Source organism: Megascapheus bottae, chromosome 11 (genome assembly GCF_031878675.1).
Source record: "Megascapheus bottae isolate mThoBot1 chromosome 11, mThoBot2.hap1, whole genome shotgun sequence".
In the NCBI taxonomy this organism is placed as follows: Eukaryota; Metazoa; Chordata; class Mammalia; order Rodentia; family Geomyidae; genus Megascapheus; species Megascapheus bottae.
The window spans coordinates 54,219,032-54,236,967 of NC_143519.1; the positions used below are offsets into that span (position 1 = coordinate 54,219,032).

At 36.7% G+C, this 17,936-nt stretch overlaps 1 protein-coding gene across 1 annotated transcript; it reads left to right on the top strand.

Annotated features, from left to right (window-relative positions):
* Positions 1–3,473: 3,473 nt before the first annotated feature.
* Positions 3,474–17,143, top strand: Ufm1 (ubiquitin fold modifier 1). The gene is made up of 7 exons (XM_090342295.1): positions 3,474–3,533; positions 8,688–8,853; positions 8,940–8,996; positions 12,465–12,522; positions 14,330–14,369; positions 15,489–15,521; positions 16,735–17,143. Coding segments are annotated over exons 2-7 (258 nt in total). The 5' UTR covers positions 3,474–3,533; positions 8,688–8,851; the 3' UTR covers positions 16,803–17,143.
* Positions 17,144–17,936: the final 793 nt, after the last annotated feature.

Sequence of the window (17,936 nt, forward strand, 5' to 3'; positions counted from 1 at the left end):
CATTTAAAATATATTTAAAATAAAATGTTGTTTGAAAAATCTATGATTCGCTCACCCACTATCTGCCAAGCAACTAGTTGAGTGATACTCTACAGTCCAATATGTTCTCTAAGAGATATTCTCTGTAGACTCGGGCCTTGCATGCTCAATATTTCTGGAAACTAATATAATAATAGAAAAGATAAGTTATTTTCCCTCTTGCTTTGTTATAGAGAAAATATAATATTATAAAAATGAACAGCCTCCAAATCTTAACAGATTATGATGTTGGAAAATCACAACAAAACAAAATTTCCTCCTAAACTCAAGCTTCACCTAAGATAAATGACATTAAATGATGGCTGTATAGTCTTGAATTCTACAATTACTCTTCATAAGAAAACCTTTGACAGTTAGGTAGCTCTTTCATTGTATTCTCTGTTGAGGCCTGTCTTAATCTCTGCAAGGTTACTGCTGTGGTTAGAATATTTACATTCAATGTTTGTATCATAGTTGGTCCTAAATCCAACACATTATTAATGGTTGTCCAAGAACAGAGGAGACAATTCGTTTTGTGCTGTTTTGGAGGACTGATGGAACTTTGTTATGATTACTCTCATCTACTTTAGTTTTCAACTCTAATTATTTTATTTGAATGACTTCTGTAGAGTTTGTGAAATATTCAGGCTTTCAAATATTGGACTATTTATTCCTACTGAAATTTATTTTATTCACATTCAACAATTTGAAAGCTACAAATAGAACATTTAAAAGTAGTCAGACCTTAAAACACTATAATGATGAAAAAAGGATACACAAACAAACTTTCTACTAGCAAGTTCAAAGACAATAGAGTTACCTATAATATAGAAGCAGAAAAAAAACATGAGAATACTACCCCTAGGGGAAAAATTCTCACAAATGGTGAAAAAAAATACTGTTCAGACAAACAAAATATAAGATTTTTCTGTCCAACAATGCTGTTATAAGAAATATTAAAGGAAATTCACCGGAAGTTTGGCCTAGTGGTAGAGTGCTTGCCTAGCATGCATGAAGACCCGGGTTCGATTCCTCGGTACCACATACATAGAAAAAAGCTGGAAGTGGTGCTGACGCTCAACTGGTAGAGCTCTAGCCTTGAGAAAGTCCAAGGACAGTGCTCTGGCCCTGAGCTCAAGCCCAGGACTGGCAAAAAAGGAAATATTAAAGGAAATTATTAATACCAAATATTAGATTGAGATTTGGATCCTCACAGAGTAATAAAAGACATGACTATTTCTATAAATATAAAGATACTTTACTCTTTGTTAAACACTTTGAAGAACAATTGCCTATTTCTAGCTCAAATAAATGTTTATTATGTTTTAGTACAACCTAACACTAAAGAGCATATGGAACCAGCAGGAAAATGAGCAGCATTTCTCACCCTACTGAGAAATCATAAAATGCCCTTTCTTACCGGCTTGTTCTATGGACCTGAAAATAACACATTTCCCCATCTTTTTGAAAGTCTAGGGTCAGATCTGATCAGTTGTGAGAGGTAAGAAGACACCACTTTCAAATCAGGAAGCAGGGACTTTTAAGAGACACTAGTGTTTTCCTTGAAATTACAAGAGAAAAATGGTGTGAGTTCTCTATGGCCAAATAAAATTCACCCTTTAGAAAAGAAAGAGCCTTTGCAACAGGGAAAGCCATTCCCTTTTTCTTACTAGTGTAGATCTTGACCAACAAAGAACTCAGGGACCTATGTATCACCTGAGTGAAAAAGAGGAGAAAGTGAAGTCCCATTCTCTTTTCTGCCTTTGCTTTGATGTGCATCATGCCACATGTACTGGACTCTGTGCAACACTGTAGCTCAACTAACTCTTGATTAATTTTTGTAATGCTGGTTTAGTGTGCATATATTCATATAGCTTCTGTTTGGAAAGAAATATTCTTGTTTCTCCCTCAAATGTAAATGCTAGTTTCACTGGGTTGGCAGTTGTTGGTCTTCAGGGCATGAATGATACATTTCCAAGCTTTTCTTGCATTTAGGCTTTGCTTGGAGAGGAGCTCCATTAACTCTGAATTGGGAAAAACATCTTGAAGAAAATCAGACTGTTGACAATTAAACCAGCAGCCAGTGGCAATGCTTCGTACTCAAGATTTACATCTTTGCTACTTACATCTGGATATGATCAATTAAACAACAGCCTAAACATTCAAACACACACAATGAGAAGAAAGGAGAATATTCTCAATAGAAAGTCACACAGGCTCAATGGCTATGTGTATATGATCTTGTAAAATGATACTTATCGAAATGAAATCCAAGAAATTTAAGAAACTGGGTCTTTATTGTACTATTTGAGGAGGTACTAATTGTTTCTTCTTTCCTTTCTCCTTTGGTTTATTCTCTTCTGTCACTGTTTATTATTATTATTATTGTCATCATTATTATTATTTCTGTGCCCTTTGAATTTGTATGTAAGTTTATCTGATTTGGGCAGGGGAAGGGAAAGCACAGAAATGATGAACCAATTCAGCAGTGAAAGCCACTAGCCATTGTGTTGGAAATGAACTAAAACTTTGGTGACAGGAATGTCAGGAGGGTAAAAACTGGGAGAGAATGAGGGAGAGGGTTATATTGTTCAAAAGGAAATGTACTGATTACCTGACTCATGTAACTGTACCCACTCTGTAATCAACTTCATGATATTCTTTTAAAATGCTTTAATCAGTGTTTGAGTAAAAAATTCAGAAAGATTACAATAGAAATTGTGGGCATTGTGCAGTTCATTTCCAACATATTATGAATATCGCTGTTACACTGGTTCACCTTTTGTCCTGTCACATTATCTTTTTTCCCTTCCCTTCTCTGATTCAAATAAACAAATAAATGTACATAGAGAACACCAGGTACCAATGAACTTTACAACTTGGGAGGGGATGGGGGAAAGGAGAGTGGACGAAAACATGGGAAGGGATAACAATATTCAAGAAGTAATGTACTCACTACCTTACAAATGTAACTGTAACCCCTCTGTATATCACTCTGACAATAAAATTTAAAAAAGAAATTGTAAGCTTTGTATCATCTCAATGTAGAGGTCCATTTGGGAAAATTTATTCATTTTCAAATATAATACAAGATCTTGAAATATGTCAATCCTTTACAGTAAACAATGGTAATTCACTCATTTAGCACACAATATGCAAATGGTTGTGTTTGAAAGACCCTCATGGGGAAAGTAGAGGATTACTACTTTATTATTATATTTCTCAAAAGGAGGCGGACTGCACAAGGTTCAAATTCTTCCTTTCATATGTTGATTTAATAAAAGTTGGTTCTTCAAACGTGTGAAATGTAGGACGTCCATCAATTCACCCTAGATTAGGTGATATGAATTCTACTGAGGAAACTCCTTGTTTTGGGACGAATGCTTCTCAAATTATGACATCACAGGGCCATATCAGAATACCTGGTATTAGGATGCAGAAACAGGAGAAGCAGAAACTGGCCTAGAGAAAATCAGAGTCAAGAATTTTTACTGGGATATCTGCAGAAACATTAGGTAGGAGAGCTTGGTAGTTTTGAATAATTTTGGAGAGTCCTGGGCTATAGGAGAATGATTGTAATTTTTTTTTGTATCTGGGTTAATTGAGGACAGGTGAAATACATACTGTTTTGACATGTGGAAGACCTCTTGTGGTTTGGGTCTAGAAATTCACCTCTAAAGGGCTCATCATTCAAGAGTGGGTCTCCCAGATGGCAGTACTCTGAGGAGGCTGGGGAAACAAGAAGTGGAGCCTACTAGGCATCTTCATGTCATTGGACCTATGACCTTGAAGTGGTAGTAGGACTTCAGCCCTTTCCTCTTCCTCTCTTTCACTTCCTTGACCTAAGGACAACTCTTCTGCTCCATCATCCTCTTGCCAACTGTGACTGCCTCAGTTACACAATGCTGTAGAATGCATGAAGACCTGGTTTGATTCCTCAGTACCACATACATAGAAAAAAAAGAAAGCCGGATATGGTAGTGTGGCTCAAATGGTAGAGCTCGAGCCTTGAGAAAGCCCAAGGGCAGTGTTCAAGCCCTGAGTTCAAGTCCCAGTACTGGCAAAACATAAAAATAAAAAATTGAAGAAATACATGTAGTAAACACACAGAAATTCAAAAGGATAATGCAATCAAATGTAAGATAATATCAGTGTCTAGTTTTCTTTCTATAAATAATATATTAAAGGCAAGCAATATATATGTACAATATACACATTCATCATATGAAAATTATAGCTCAACTTTGTTTCTTCCTTTCTTTTTTGAGAAGTTTAATTTATTATCAGGGTAATATATAGAGGGACTGACAGTTAATTCATAAGGTAGTGAGTACATTACTTATTGAACAATATTAACCATTATCATATCTCTCTCTCTCTCTCTCTCTCTCTCTCTCTCTCTCTCTCTCTCTCTCTCTCTCTCTCTCTCTCTCTCTCTCTCTCTCTCTCTCTCTCTCTCCCCCCCCCTTTTCCTTTTCCTTTTGTTTTTGTCAGTTGTGAGAGTTGAGCTCTGGGCCTGGTGTTGTCCCTGAGCTCTTCAGCTTAAGGCTACCACCCTACCCTTTAAGCCACAGTGTCACTTCCAGTTTTGTTTTGTTATTGTTATTGTTTTTTGTTAATGTTTTTGTTTTTTGTGGGTCATGGGGCTTGAACTTGGCCTGGGCACTATCCATGAGCTCTTCTGCTCAATGCCTTGAGTTAAGCCCCTTGAGTTAAGCTCCACTTCCTGTTTTCTAGAGGTTAATTGGAGATAAAAGAGTCTCAGGACCTTTTGTGGCTGGGCTGGGTTCGAACTGTGGTCCTCAGATCTCAGCCTCCTGAATATCTAGGATTACAGACCTAGTTCTTCCCGGGTTTTTCTCCCACTATCCTTCCCTCCAGCCCCCTCGAAAGCTGTAGAGTATATTTCCAAAATATTGTCTTTTGAATATCACTGTTAGACTGGTTCATCCTTTGTCCTTTGTCTCATCATTAGCTCAACTTTTAGATAAGATACCACATTGGTTTTAATACTTTCAATGTATCTCAGAGAATAACCCACATTCTGACTACTAATGTTTTTTGTGTGTGTTTTTGCCAGTCCTGGGCTTGAGCTCTGGGCCTGAGCACTGTCCTTGGATGTTTTCTCAAGGCTAGTGCTCTACCACTTGAGACACAGCACCACTTCCAGCTTTTTTCTATATATGTGGTACCGAGGATTCAAACCCGGGCCTTTGTGCATGCTAAGCAAACACTCTACCACTAGGCCAAATTTCCGGCCCCCTGACTACTAATATTTTAATAACAGCTAAAAACTCAGGCTTGGTTTTGGTCTTAAATATTAGGGAAAAACTTGAAATATTAAATATTCCAGGAAAAAAGAAACAATGCTTCTATAACACACCTCTATAATAACCTCTATATTATTTAATGTTAAACATAGACTTGAAACAGGAATGCACAAAGGAGAATATATAAGAAAGGAAAATTCAAAGCTGAGAAAAAGGCAGTTATCATTTCCATTTAAATTACCTGGTTTATCCATAAATGACTAAATATATTCAATCTGTAAACATTTTGGGGGAAATTTTTAAGTAAATATGAAAATAATTTCTTCTTAATGGCTAAGTATTTCATAGAGAAATTATTATTATTGGAAGGTAGCATACTTCACTTTGAAGTACATTTTGCATTCTATTTTTAAAGTCTATATATCAATCATGGCCTTCTTTTTCATTTTATAATTTCTTTTTATAAATAAGTTGGATCTCTTTTTCTACATGTCATGTTTTCTATTTTTTGTTGCAATTTGAAAATTTCCCTTAGCTGACATGGCTACTTCCTTATGTCATGGCAATTACATTTCTTCAATGATTTTGATCATTATTGTCATGATTACAAATAAGACTCTGTTAAAGCTAGCTACAGAAATAACTGGAAAGATGATTTTTATTACTAAATAAGCAAACACCTTAAATTGTAATGTCAATATTTCCTCTGTCATTTTTTTCTGTTGTGAGTAGGGAATTGAATCTAGGTCTCTGTGTACACTAAGCAAGTGATCTAATGACTTAGCAACTATCAGCTTTAAACTCTGATTCTTTTCTAATTATGAGAACTTCAAGTACTATCCAAATGAAATATTAGTATGCTTCATTGACATTTAAGGAGGTCTAATATAGTGGCTCTGTTTACCTCTACATTCATTTTACACCTAAACTGGATGGTAATTGAATCCTTTCCAAAGCATATTAGATGTTTTAAGCTGTTTGTTATCTTAAATTGATACATTTACTAATTGCTTAGGTTTATACTCATTAACCATAGCATGTATTTGTATGTGTGGTGTCTGTGTGTGCATGTGTGTGTGTGTGTGTATGTGTGTTGGTGCTGAGGCTTGAATTCAGGTCCTGGATGCTGTATCTGAGCTTTTTGTTCAAGGCTAATGCCACAGCTCCATTTCTGGTGATCTGGTAGTGAAATGGAGAAAAGGCCTCACAATTGTTTTCAAACTGCATCAGCTCTTACCTCCTAAAGAGAATCCCAAATGTAGTTTTAATATTTAATTTTCAGTAAATTTCTCTTTTGATATGCAATTTGTCAATTGCAAATGCAATAGTAGTTATTAAAAAACTGTAATATCTATTGTGCATGAGTCCCTTTATTATTTCTTTTCTTATATCAAGAGGGCAACAGCTCAGAAGGCCCTATAACTAATGTTTTGACACTAAGGATACAAACTTATGAGGGGAAGATATGAGAAACTGAAGTGGGTGATAATACTAAATATTTAGAAGACATTTTTTTCAATATCTTTTCAGAATACACTGGTACCTCTGTTATTTTGACATTGATCTCTGATCAAAGTGTTGTCTATTTAGTATTGTCATGTCTTTGTACATAAGTAGAAGTAAAAAATTAAAACAGGATGAAGTTTTGTTGAAAATGTACAATACATATATGATCATCTATGTACTAATCACTTCATTATTTGGCTAACTGACTATTTTAGAACTTCTTGGTCATTTTCACTAATTCTATAGCTCTAGCTTTTAAAGTTGGAACCATTTGGTACCTGGTGTATTGTATATATTTATTTATTTGAATCAGGGAAGGGAAGGAGGAAAACAAGATGATGAGATAATGGGCAAAGGATTAGCCAGTGTAACAGTGATATTTACAAGACAATATTTTGGAAATGAACTTTACAACTTGAAGGGAGGCTAGGGGAGGGAAAGTCAGAGAAAAATATGGGAAGGGAATGCTGAAGAAATAATGTAGGGTCAAGAGTTTGGCCTAGTGTTAGAGTGCTTACCTAGTATACATGAAGACCTGGGTTTGATTGCTCGGTACCAGATACTTAGAAAAAGCCAGAGGTGGGGCTGTGGCTCAAGTGGTAGAACTCTAGCCCTGAGAAAGTCCAAGTTCAGTGTTCAGGCCCTTGGTGCAAGCCCCAGGACTAGCAAAAAAATAAAAAAAGGAAAGAAATAATGTAGTCACACCTTATGAATTTAACTATAAGCCCTCTATACATCATCCTGATAGTAAAACAGAACAATTGCTACTAAAATCAACATTTTCCTCCATCTCTCAACATAGTAAGACCTATCATTCTAAAAGAAAAAGTGACGGAGAATATTGGAGTCTTACTTTCCTAGATCAGAATCAAAACTTTCTTCTTTGGAAAGTTTCACTATAGAAGCTTGCCTAGCCATCACATTGTTGTAAATACAAAACTTGTTTTCAGCACCTCCACAATCAGTTTTCTTAGCTCTCTCCTTAACAATCTAACACATGTGTGTATGTCTACTCACTATTTTAGTTTCTTTTCAACTGCTTATTGCAGTTTTAAGTATCAATTTTTGCCAAGAGAGGTTTACCATACCAATAAGGAGGTGTGGATTAACAACCTTCTTTCTTATAGTACTCCATGAGTACTCCTTACTTGTAGATAATTGAGAGCTGTTGCTTATCTTTCTTATCTAGGAAACCCAAAGTTTGGTTCCTGGTACACAGAAGGGATGACATTTCCTTAAAGAACTGAGTTAATGTGGCTAGTTGGCAGCCCACAACTCCCTCATGATTCTATTGGAAAACATTATGAACTAGTGGAACCTCCAATGTAGTCTACACTCCCAGTCCCTTTCTAACTGGGATCTTGCTTTTCGTATGGTCCTAAGCAGGACTCCGGCATACAGGATTCGTGCTTAAGAGTTTTCTAATCTGTTGAAATTAAATAGAAGTTGACATTAGCAAATAAAGTATGAAAGGAAAAAAAATCCCAGATACTTAAAAGGTGTACCAGAAAAAGAGTATAGCAATGTGTTGACAGCACAGAGTTAGAAGATTCCCTTTTAGGAGCATCTCTTTGAGCAGTTGCCTTAGCAACCAGGAGCGTCCAGCCTGCCCCGCCCCTGGTCCTGCCCTCAAACACACCCTAGTCCCTTCTTCTAGGGCCTCATTCGCCAGCCCCACACTCCTTACTTCCGCCCGTCTCAGGCTTGTAGGACCTAGGGTCCTAGTCTCTATGCCCTTATTTTGATTGCCTGATCAAAAGTATGATAATAATCAAATACATATAGAAATTGCTCCTACTTCTACCATAATTCTTGAATGCTGTAAGATATAAATCCAAGTAACTCTATATTAGTGGCTAAGAAACTCCAGGAAGCCCGAGTGTCTGACCTTAGGGTTCAGGCAATGCTCAGGACAGTCTCAGCTGTGTGGAGGTCCTCGCTTTTGCAGAGGGAGACGTGGAGCAGAGCGAGGCGGGACCCAGGCGCTTCCGGTTTTCAGAGGACGTGGGCTGTCGGGTGAACTTGGCTCCAAGAGTGGGTCCCAGGCCCCTTCCACCATGTAAGTATCTGCTCGCCCTCCACCGCTTCAGTCCCTGCTTGCTTTCGCTGCCGCGTCCTAACGCAGTGCCTCTCTCTCTTCCTCAGGTCGAAGGTGTCGTTTAAGATCACGCTGACGTCGGACCCGCGGCTGCCTTACAAAGTGTGAGTGGTGCTGTCGTGACCGGCCAGGGAGCGGACGGGTCGGCCCGGAGTTGAGCGGGAGCGGGCGGGTGGCGTCCACCACGGACAGGGCCGCCATCGCCTCCTCCCGGAACTCTCCTCCCCACCCTTCGAGGAGCCCGACACCGGCCCTGCGGAGCCTGGCTCCGGGCTTCCCGGGGCCTGACTGCAGCCTCTCCGTGGGCGGGAGGGCTGTGCTTTGTTGGACAGGAGGAGGACATTTCGTATCAAGCTGTGGTGATTTGCTGGTCCTCTTCCACTGCACAGTCTCCTGGTGATTATGCAGGCCTTTCACCACTCTAACCAGCTGTTAGAGCAACGGAGGGTAGACCCTAAAATTACTTGGCCTCCTGTGGCTGTCAGTTCTTTTACACGTGGCTGTGTATGTTATTTAGCAGGGAATGTCAGTGACATGGGTCTCCAGTCACATACTTAGGACTGTATAGTAGCGTTTAGACGTAGTAGGAGTAGTAGTAGTGTCTCTGTGTGTTTGTGCTTGTGTGTGTCTGCTGGATAATAGCTTGTAGTAGTAGTAGAGTGTGTGTGTGTGTGTGTGTGTGTGTGTGTGTGTGTGTGTCTGTCTGTCTGTCTGTCTGTCTGTCTTGGAGTTGGATCCCAGTGTGTGGGCTCTTTCCCTCCTCTACTCAGGGCTAGCGCTGTACCACTTGCGGTAACTCTATTTCCAATATTTTGATGATTACTTGGAGATAAGAGTCTCCCAGACTTTCCTTCCCTAGCTAGCTTCCGATCCCGATCCTCATATCTCATCCTCCTGTGTAACTAGGATTACAGGCGAGAGCCACCAGTACCTGTCCCTTTCCTTATTCTTTCGCAGTTGAATTGATGGGTGAATATGAGTCTCGATCTTTCTGTGACTTTAAATTTACACTTAAGATTTTTGCAGCTGGATGCCCCATTAGACAAACTCAAATAAAAATTTATACATAACTAATATAATAGGAGTGAGGCTTATCCAAAACAGGTGGTTATTGCTGACTTCCTTTCAGGGACTTATATCCATAACCTATATAAGCCTGTTAGCAGGTGTAGCTTTTATTTCTTTTAGCATTCCATTTCTAAAATAGCCTTTCTATACCTTGTTTCAGACCAGGGCTTAGGATCTCCCATAATTACTTCATGTCTAAAATATCATTTTCAGGTAGACAATCGCTTATAGATTTACGCTAAAATTTCTTTCACAGTTCTTCTTTAACCCATTTGTTATGATACATTTTAATCTGTTGCTTTCACCTCTCAAATGCCACACCTACTGATAATTTCCTTACCCAGCTCTCAGACCATGGCCAGTCTCTTTAAATCAATTTCATGCAAATATCATTAACTCTGAAGATCCCTCCTCCCCCATACACTTCTATAGTGTATCTTTCCTGACATATCAACTCCATACACACAATTTTGTGTGTGGTCTCTACATAATAGTAAAGAAAATTATATTGTTTAGCTTCTGGATATTTAAGTTGACTCATCTTCCAAACTTATATGTATATATATATATACATATATATATAATATACATTATTTTTTCTTTTTTTTATCAAGATAATGTATACAGGGGTTACAGTTACATTTGCCAGATAAGTATACATATTATTATATGCATGTTTATGTAGTTCTGAAATTTCAAACATTTTAAAACTTTTCCCCTGTACTCTGATGCCATTGAAAAGGGTTTCTCTAATCTTTCCTTCCTCATCTTTTCATGATTAGATCTATAAATCGACTATAACATCTGTAAATGCATAATATTTTATAATTGTTTGACTTGGGCTCTAGGTTCTTTGTGTTTGTTTTCTTCTCAGGATTAGCATAAAGTCAAATCCCTGCTATTGGTTTTTCTAGCTGCATAAGATCCATTGTCTGTATGTATTCCAAAATAGGAAAAGGGAAGAGAAAGAGGGATGTGAATACACATACAAGTGTCTGGAGCATTGTCCTGGTTTAATTAATACATACTGAAAGAAATTGGAGGCATAAGTGTTACTTAGTGGATGTGAGGTTGACTATGATATGTAGATGTTCTGCAGAAATACTTGCAAAAGACTATTGGATTCTTTGTAAACTCACATTGCTAATATATTAGATTTTTAAAAAAATCTATTAAAATATTTTACTCTTCCCCTCTCTGTAATGGGAACTTTTAATTCCTATCTCCAAGAGTGCAATGGTGACATCCAAAAAATGCATTCAGTGTCCTTTCTGAAAATCAGTATGATATGCTATGGATGATGTAATGATTCTCATATAGAAATCAGTCAATTTCTTCAAGAACCTGTGCATATTTCTGAGAATGATACAAAATGGGTAGTTGGTAGGAAGACATTAAAGATAATGTGATGATGACAAATGAAAAACATCAAAGAGAGATGTTAGATTTGCCACTGTCTCTTCCCTACTTGAAACATTTTCTGTTTGAAAAATGTGAGAGAGAAATTTAGATTACCACTATCTCTTTCCTACTTGAAGGATTTTCTGTTTACTGTGATTTTTTTTTTGGGGGGGGGGGGGTTAGTCATGAGGCTTGAACCCTGGGCCTGGGCACTGTTCCTGAGCTTTTCAGATCAAGTTATCATCCCAGCCCTTGAGCCATTTCCTGTTTTCTAGTGTTTAATTGGAGATAAGATTCTCACATTCTTTAGTGCCTGGGCTAGCTTTGAACCACAATCCTCAGATCTTAGCCTGCTGGGTAGCTAGGATACAGGTGTGAGCCACCATACCCAGTTTGCTGTGATTTCTTTTACCTTAGGAATCATACTTTTCTTGGTTTATTTGTGAAACTTTTACTTTGTCTTTTAAGTATTTTCTTGGTTTAAAAGATCAATTTACTTTTCAGTTTTTGTGTTGGGAAATTCATATAGACTAACTCTGTCTGTTTATATGGTCTTAAGTATTCTAGTCATTAACAAGCCAATTAATAAACTCACATTCCACTAAGTTTTATTTCACATATACTAAGCCCTTTCTTGCATATGGCAGTTAGGAAATGGCTTCATTATTATCACTTTGCCAGAATGAGTTTCTTTACTTTTATCAGTTCTGTTTACTGTTTCAGAGGTGATAGTTAAGTGCCTCTGCTTAGAATAAAAGTGACAGCATTACTGCTTTGGGTGGGAATGTTTTAATGAGAGAAAATAAAGTGGATTAGGGACAAAGGAATGATTCCACAATTTGAAATCCATTTCATAAGACAAAGAACAATACATATTCTAGACTCATTTGTACCAAAGTGGTATTTTGTTGGGCTAGTTTTCAGATAGGAATTGGGATACTTATTCTAAGGAAATTTAAAAAAAATTAGAGTTAGTGAATATAGTATTAATTGGAATCAATAATTTTAAACCTAGGAGACAGCTTTGTCTAGAGAAGTAAAAAAATATATAAAGAGAATAAACAAAAAGCTCTTTTTAAAATTCTGTTTAATTCTCCCTTCAGACTCAGTGTTCCTGAAAGTACACCTTTCACAGCAGTCTTAAAGTTTGCAGCAGAAGAAGTAAGTAGACATTGTAACAACCTCTGGACCAAGGTTTGGCATTAGGTTTCAAAGGTTTTTTTTCTTTTTTTTTTTTAATTTGCTCCATTTCCCTGTAAGTCATTACCAGGTTCATGCAATAAGAAATGCTGTAAGTACAATGAAAACTGAGGCTTACTTTTAGACAAAATGAATGAAGTTAACACATTGACACATTCATTTAGCCCAATTGAATTTTATTTACAATACGTAGAAAATTATAAGGAGCTTTTTTTTTTTTTTTTTTTTTTTTTTTTTTTTTTTAACCACTAGGCCAAACTCCCAACTCCCAGCCCTGTTTTTGTTTTTTTGTGGGTCATGGGGCTTGAACTTTGCCTGGGTACTGTCCCTGAGCTCTTGAGCTCAAGGCTACTTACCGTCCTACACTTGAACCCTGTGAACCTCTTTGTGCTTAAGGTTCGTTTTCTGTCACTTTAAGCTTTTTCTGAGTAGTTTGTTGGAGGGAAGTTATTGCCTGTTCTTATAATCTGGCTAAGTGATTTTGTGTGAAAGTATAATATTAAAAAATTTTGTAATGTAGTGTAAAGTGCTAAGACAAAGTAACCCAAATGCAAATGTATTGATACATAATCTTCAGAAAGTTTTATGGCTACAGAAAAGTAATTAGAATGACTAAATGAATAAGAAACTAGATCAGTTTACAACCTAGCCCTCTACTTAGGCAATTAGTGAGAACTAACCCAACTTGTTATACCTGGCAGCTACATATAAAGTGCTCTCAGGAACCACTGTCAACTTTTTCTTCTTTGTCACGATTTATTACATCATTAGTTACTTGATATTATGGAAGTGTCTATAGGTTGCAAAATGACAGTATTTGTATTTTAGGCAGCTTTGATCTATTCTTCACACAGCAAGAATAAATAGAATGAGATAGCATGCATATCTGAGAATAGTTATACTTTTTTCTGCCTCACAGACACTTGTCATTAATGTTCCTTGCCTGGAGCATAGCAAATTCCAGATTGAGAAACAGATATGTAAAAATAATAATTAGCAATTATTATATATTTATAATTACTGTATTGTGCTCTTTGTTCTTTTTTTTTCCCCCTACTCGTGAGGTTTGAACTCTGGGCCTAGGTGCTGTCCCTGAGCTCTTCAGTTTAAGGCTACCACTCTACCCCTTGAGCCACAGCGCCACTCCAGTTTTCTAATGGTTAATTGGAGATAATAGTCTCATGGACTTTAGTGCCCAGCCTAGCTTTGAACCATGATCCTCAGATCTCAGCCTCCTAAGTAGTTAGGATTACAGGTGTGAGCCATGGCATCCAGCTGTATTATGTTCTTTATAATATAACTGCACAGTTCATCCTTTAATTTAGAAAAAATATCTTAAAGAACATGTGGTAGAAAATAGACAGCCTTCACAAGCCTTCCTAAATTGATCAAGGTTTGATGTAGTTTTTAGTTATTATGTATCTAAGTGCTGTACAGTTTGAAAGGCTCTGACTTTTTGACAAAAGTGAAGGGGGCTGTCAGAAAATGGCATGTGAAACCTGTCATTTGAACTCTGGGCCTGGGTGCTGTCCCTGAGCTCTTCAGCTCAGGGCTATCACCCTGCCCCTTGAGCCACAGCGCCATTTTCAGTTTTCTGATGGTTAATTGGAGATAAGAGTCTTTCGGGTCTTAGTGCCTGGGCTGGCTTTGAACCTCGATCCTCAGATCTTAGCCTCCTAAATAGCTAGGATTACAGACATGAACCACCAATACCCAACTCATGCTTCTCTTTTATATTTTCTTATGTGTTTCTTTTTTTTCCTTTCAGTTTAAAGTTCCTGCAGCCACAAGTGCAATTATTACCAATGGTAAGAGTTAAGTTTTGTGTTTTTATCCTCAGTACTACAGATTGAGCTTAGCACCTTTGCCACTTTTCATTAAGCTATATCCCCACCTTTGGATTTTAGTCCAGGCTGTCTTCCATCTTGTCTAATGTCCCAGTACTCTGGGATATTATACACTGTCACACCTGACTGAGGATTAATAAATGATAAACACTAAGTCAAGATTGTTGTTTATAATTTATAATGTTCAGTTTCTTTCTGACTTAAATCTAGATAGCAGTTTATGATTCAGATCCTGTTTTCATGGCATATTATCACTAAAAGTAGCTGTTGTTATTTAATTATCAAGTTTGAGTTGTTTGCTTTTTCTTTTTTTAACTTAAATAGAGTCAGAAAATGCTGTGTACAAACTTGAACAGAGTTAAAGAAAAAACTGATAGGCTTGCAGTATTACTCAATTTAAAAATTGAATATCTTGGACTACTAATGATAATTTGATAGAACTAACGAGGGCTAAAGTTTGTAGTGAGCTTGCTATTTGTCAGGTCCAAATTAATATAAATGTGTGGTGGTAAGTAGGACCATATGTAGTAGAATGGACAAAGGAGGTGAGATTCAGGTACAGGAGTAGCATGGTGTATCAGCTCTGATAGAATCTCCTGCTATAAAATATTCTACTTGTCACATTGCATGGCCTACTTTCTGGAGAGTTTTAGGTCCCCAAATGAGTAGCTTTTATGAAAATGTCTTGAAACTTAGTGTGTCAGTAGAATGGCTTTGTGGGTTCTTTCTCTAAGATTTTATGTCTTTTAGAGGTATGGACATGATTGATGGCTTTTAGGTTTTTGAAATGGATGGCTTTTATTGCAAAAATAATAAAAAAAATTATCTTCTGTGAAACTTGGAAGATCACTGCAATGAGAGTTGGTCTTGTCTAATCTAACAGTGCGTATAAATGCATAATTACAAATTGCAGCGGACATTTTAGTTGCCTAAATGATGGCCACTTGTGTTTTGGAGGTTAACTTGTTTTGGCTTTTACCTAGGCACACACCCAGCAATAGTATTAGGACAAACCTATTCTTGTTACTGTTAAGCCATTTTAGCTTTAGAAGTTATTTACCTAATTTTGTTATTTTCTAGATGGAATAGGAATAAATCCTGCACAGACAGCTGGTGAGTATCTTTGAAAACTTATTTAAGTTTCATGGCAGTGTTCACTCAGTGAACTGTGACCCAGCAAGCAGGGTCAAAATAATCTTAATAAAATTCTTTATTCAAAGTAGTCAAACTTAATTTTTTTTTGTCAGTCCTGGGCCTTGAACTCAGGGCCTAGACACTGTCCTTAGTCTTTCTCAAGGCTAGAGCTCTACCACTTGAGCCACAACACCATTTCTGGCTTTTTTTCCCTATGTTTTTGGTACCGAAGAATTGAACCCGGGTCTTTGTACATGCTAGGCAAGCACTCTACCACTAGGCTAAACTCCTGACCTCTTAAGTTCTTTTGTTTGGTAAATGTATCTTTTTGAGGCTCATAGTCTAATACTTCAAACACATTTAATGTAATATAACTTCATCTTTGAGGGAGAAGTACTTTATTCTATTCTAAGTAACGTTTGTATTAAAATAAAATTATATTCTCCTCTTAGGCCAGGAATGGGAATTCTTTCTCTGTCAATACCCATTTCAAAAATAAAAATCAGTGCAGCCATACCAACAGTTAATGTAACAATGACATAGGTATTTATTACATCATGCACCAAATGATTTTGAGGGCCAGATTTTCCTTACTCTGTGATTGGTGGAACTCAGCCATATAGAAAATGAGCAATAATTTAAAATTGTAAATATTTGTTACTTAAATTAGCAGTTTCAAGTGTGCAATTTCATTACCTTAAGATGGTCAGTTATTGAAAGTTGTGAGGTACCGTTAAACTTAATCAATACATGTTTTTTATGTTAACTAGAAGTTTGGGTATTTGTTCATTTGAATGACTTCTTAATCTGACATATTGCCCTTTATATTGCCTTCCAAAATTGAATTATATATGTAGTTAGGAATAAAAAAAAAATTCAGAAGGCAATTGACCCAAAATAGACAAAAGTATTTAAACACACATACAATAATTGAGCTTTTTTTGTATTTAGATATTTTATCATATACTAAGTAAAATATTAAGTGGTTAAATTAGCTTAGGTTTTATTAACTTACATGCTTATTGATTGTATTTGCTAGCATTAAATGACTGGATGTGTAGAATTAGATCGTAATAGGGATTGAGTTTTGTATTTAATTTTCCCTACATTTTTTGTATGCAATTAATTGTTGGAATGTTAAATAACTTGCTATTGCTTAGATATCTAACTTTTCATTTTGTTTGTTTGTTAGGAAATGTTTTCCTAAAGCATGGTTCAGAACTTCGAATTATTCCTAGGGATCGTGTTGGAAGTTGTTAATATCAGCTACTTGGAACATACAGTTGCCTTTCAGAATAAGTACTGATATATTTTGTTGTTATAAAATTGAAATCAAGCATTGGGCATATCCTGAAAACACCCAGGAGTCAAAAAGCAATGAAAGGTGACCCAGTCCTTTCTCGTTGCTCCTGCTCTTCCTGTGAAGAGGAGTGCTTATGGATGGAGGGTACCACCACTCCAGATGGTCATTGGATTGCCACCTTAAAAGGCCGGAGTTCATTTGAGGCAAATGGATTATCCAGCATTGGGTTTCAAATGGAGGATGATTGGTGGATGATTCTTTCTGAGAGCACTTGGATTAAAATTAATTAAAAGTTTAATGAATCTTAACATATTTATTTGTCCTTGATTTTAAAAAGTAAAAGGATTTGGACAGCAGGTGATTGTTTGCTACCATCTAAATTGTATATATAGTTTGATTTTTGAATATATACTTTATTATGAAGATAATATTCACTGAGTACTTACCAGTTTTCCATCAGTTATGGTTTAGTGTTTAACTATGTGTCATTTTAGTATCAAATCAAAAATGGAGTATTTTGATCAAGCCATTGAGTATATAAATTGATGACTGATAACAAAATGATCTCTAGTATTTTTCATGGTGGAAATTTAAAAGCCTCCCTTTGCTTAGTTATGTATATCTTTGGATAACTTTTTTTTTTGGCTAGTCTTGAGGCTTAAACTCTGGGCTTAGGTACTGTCTTTGAACTTTCTCAAGGCTAGTGTTCTACCACTTGAGCCACATAGCACCACTTCTTGTTTTGTTTTGTTTTTCTATGTATGTGGTACCAAGTAATGGAACCCTGGGCTTCGTGCATGATAGTCAAGCACTATACCCCTAGGCCAAACTCTGGCTAATCTTTTGATAACTTTTAAGACAAAAAACAGAGAGTGTTGTTATAGTTACATGAAATGTACAGTGTAGCCTCATTGGAAAGGATAGTGAGTTACACTTATTGAGCACTCGGATTTGTTGGTATTTTTATTTTTTTGGTGGGTCGCGGGACTTGAACTCTGGGCCTGGGCATTGTCTCTGCACTCTTCAGCTCAAGACTACCACCCTATCCCTTGAGCCACAGCACCATTACTGGTTTTCTAATGATTTAATTG

Bases quoted from the DNA above. Each gene is read 5' to 3' on its own strand.
- Ufm1 (XM_090342295.1), top strand. The intron at 12,523-14,329 runs GTAAGTAGACAT...TTTTCCTTTCAG, and splicing joins TAAAGTTTGCAGCAGAAGAA to TTTAAAGTTCCTGCAGCCAC. The intron at 15,522-16,734 runs GTGAGTATCTTT...TTTGTTTGTTAG, and splicing joins AAATCCTGCACAGACAGCTG to GAAATGTTTTCCTAAAGCAT.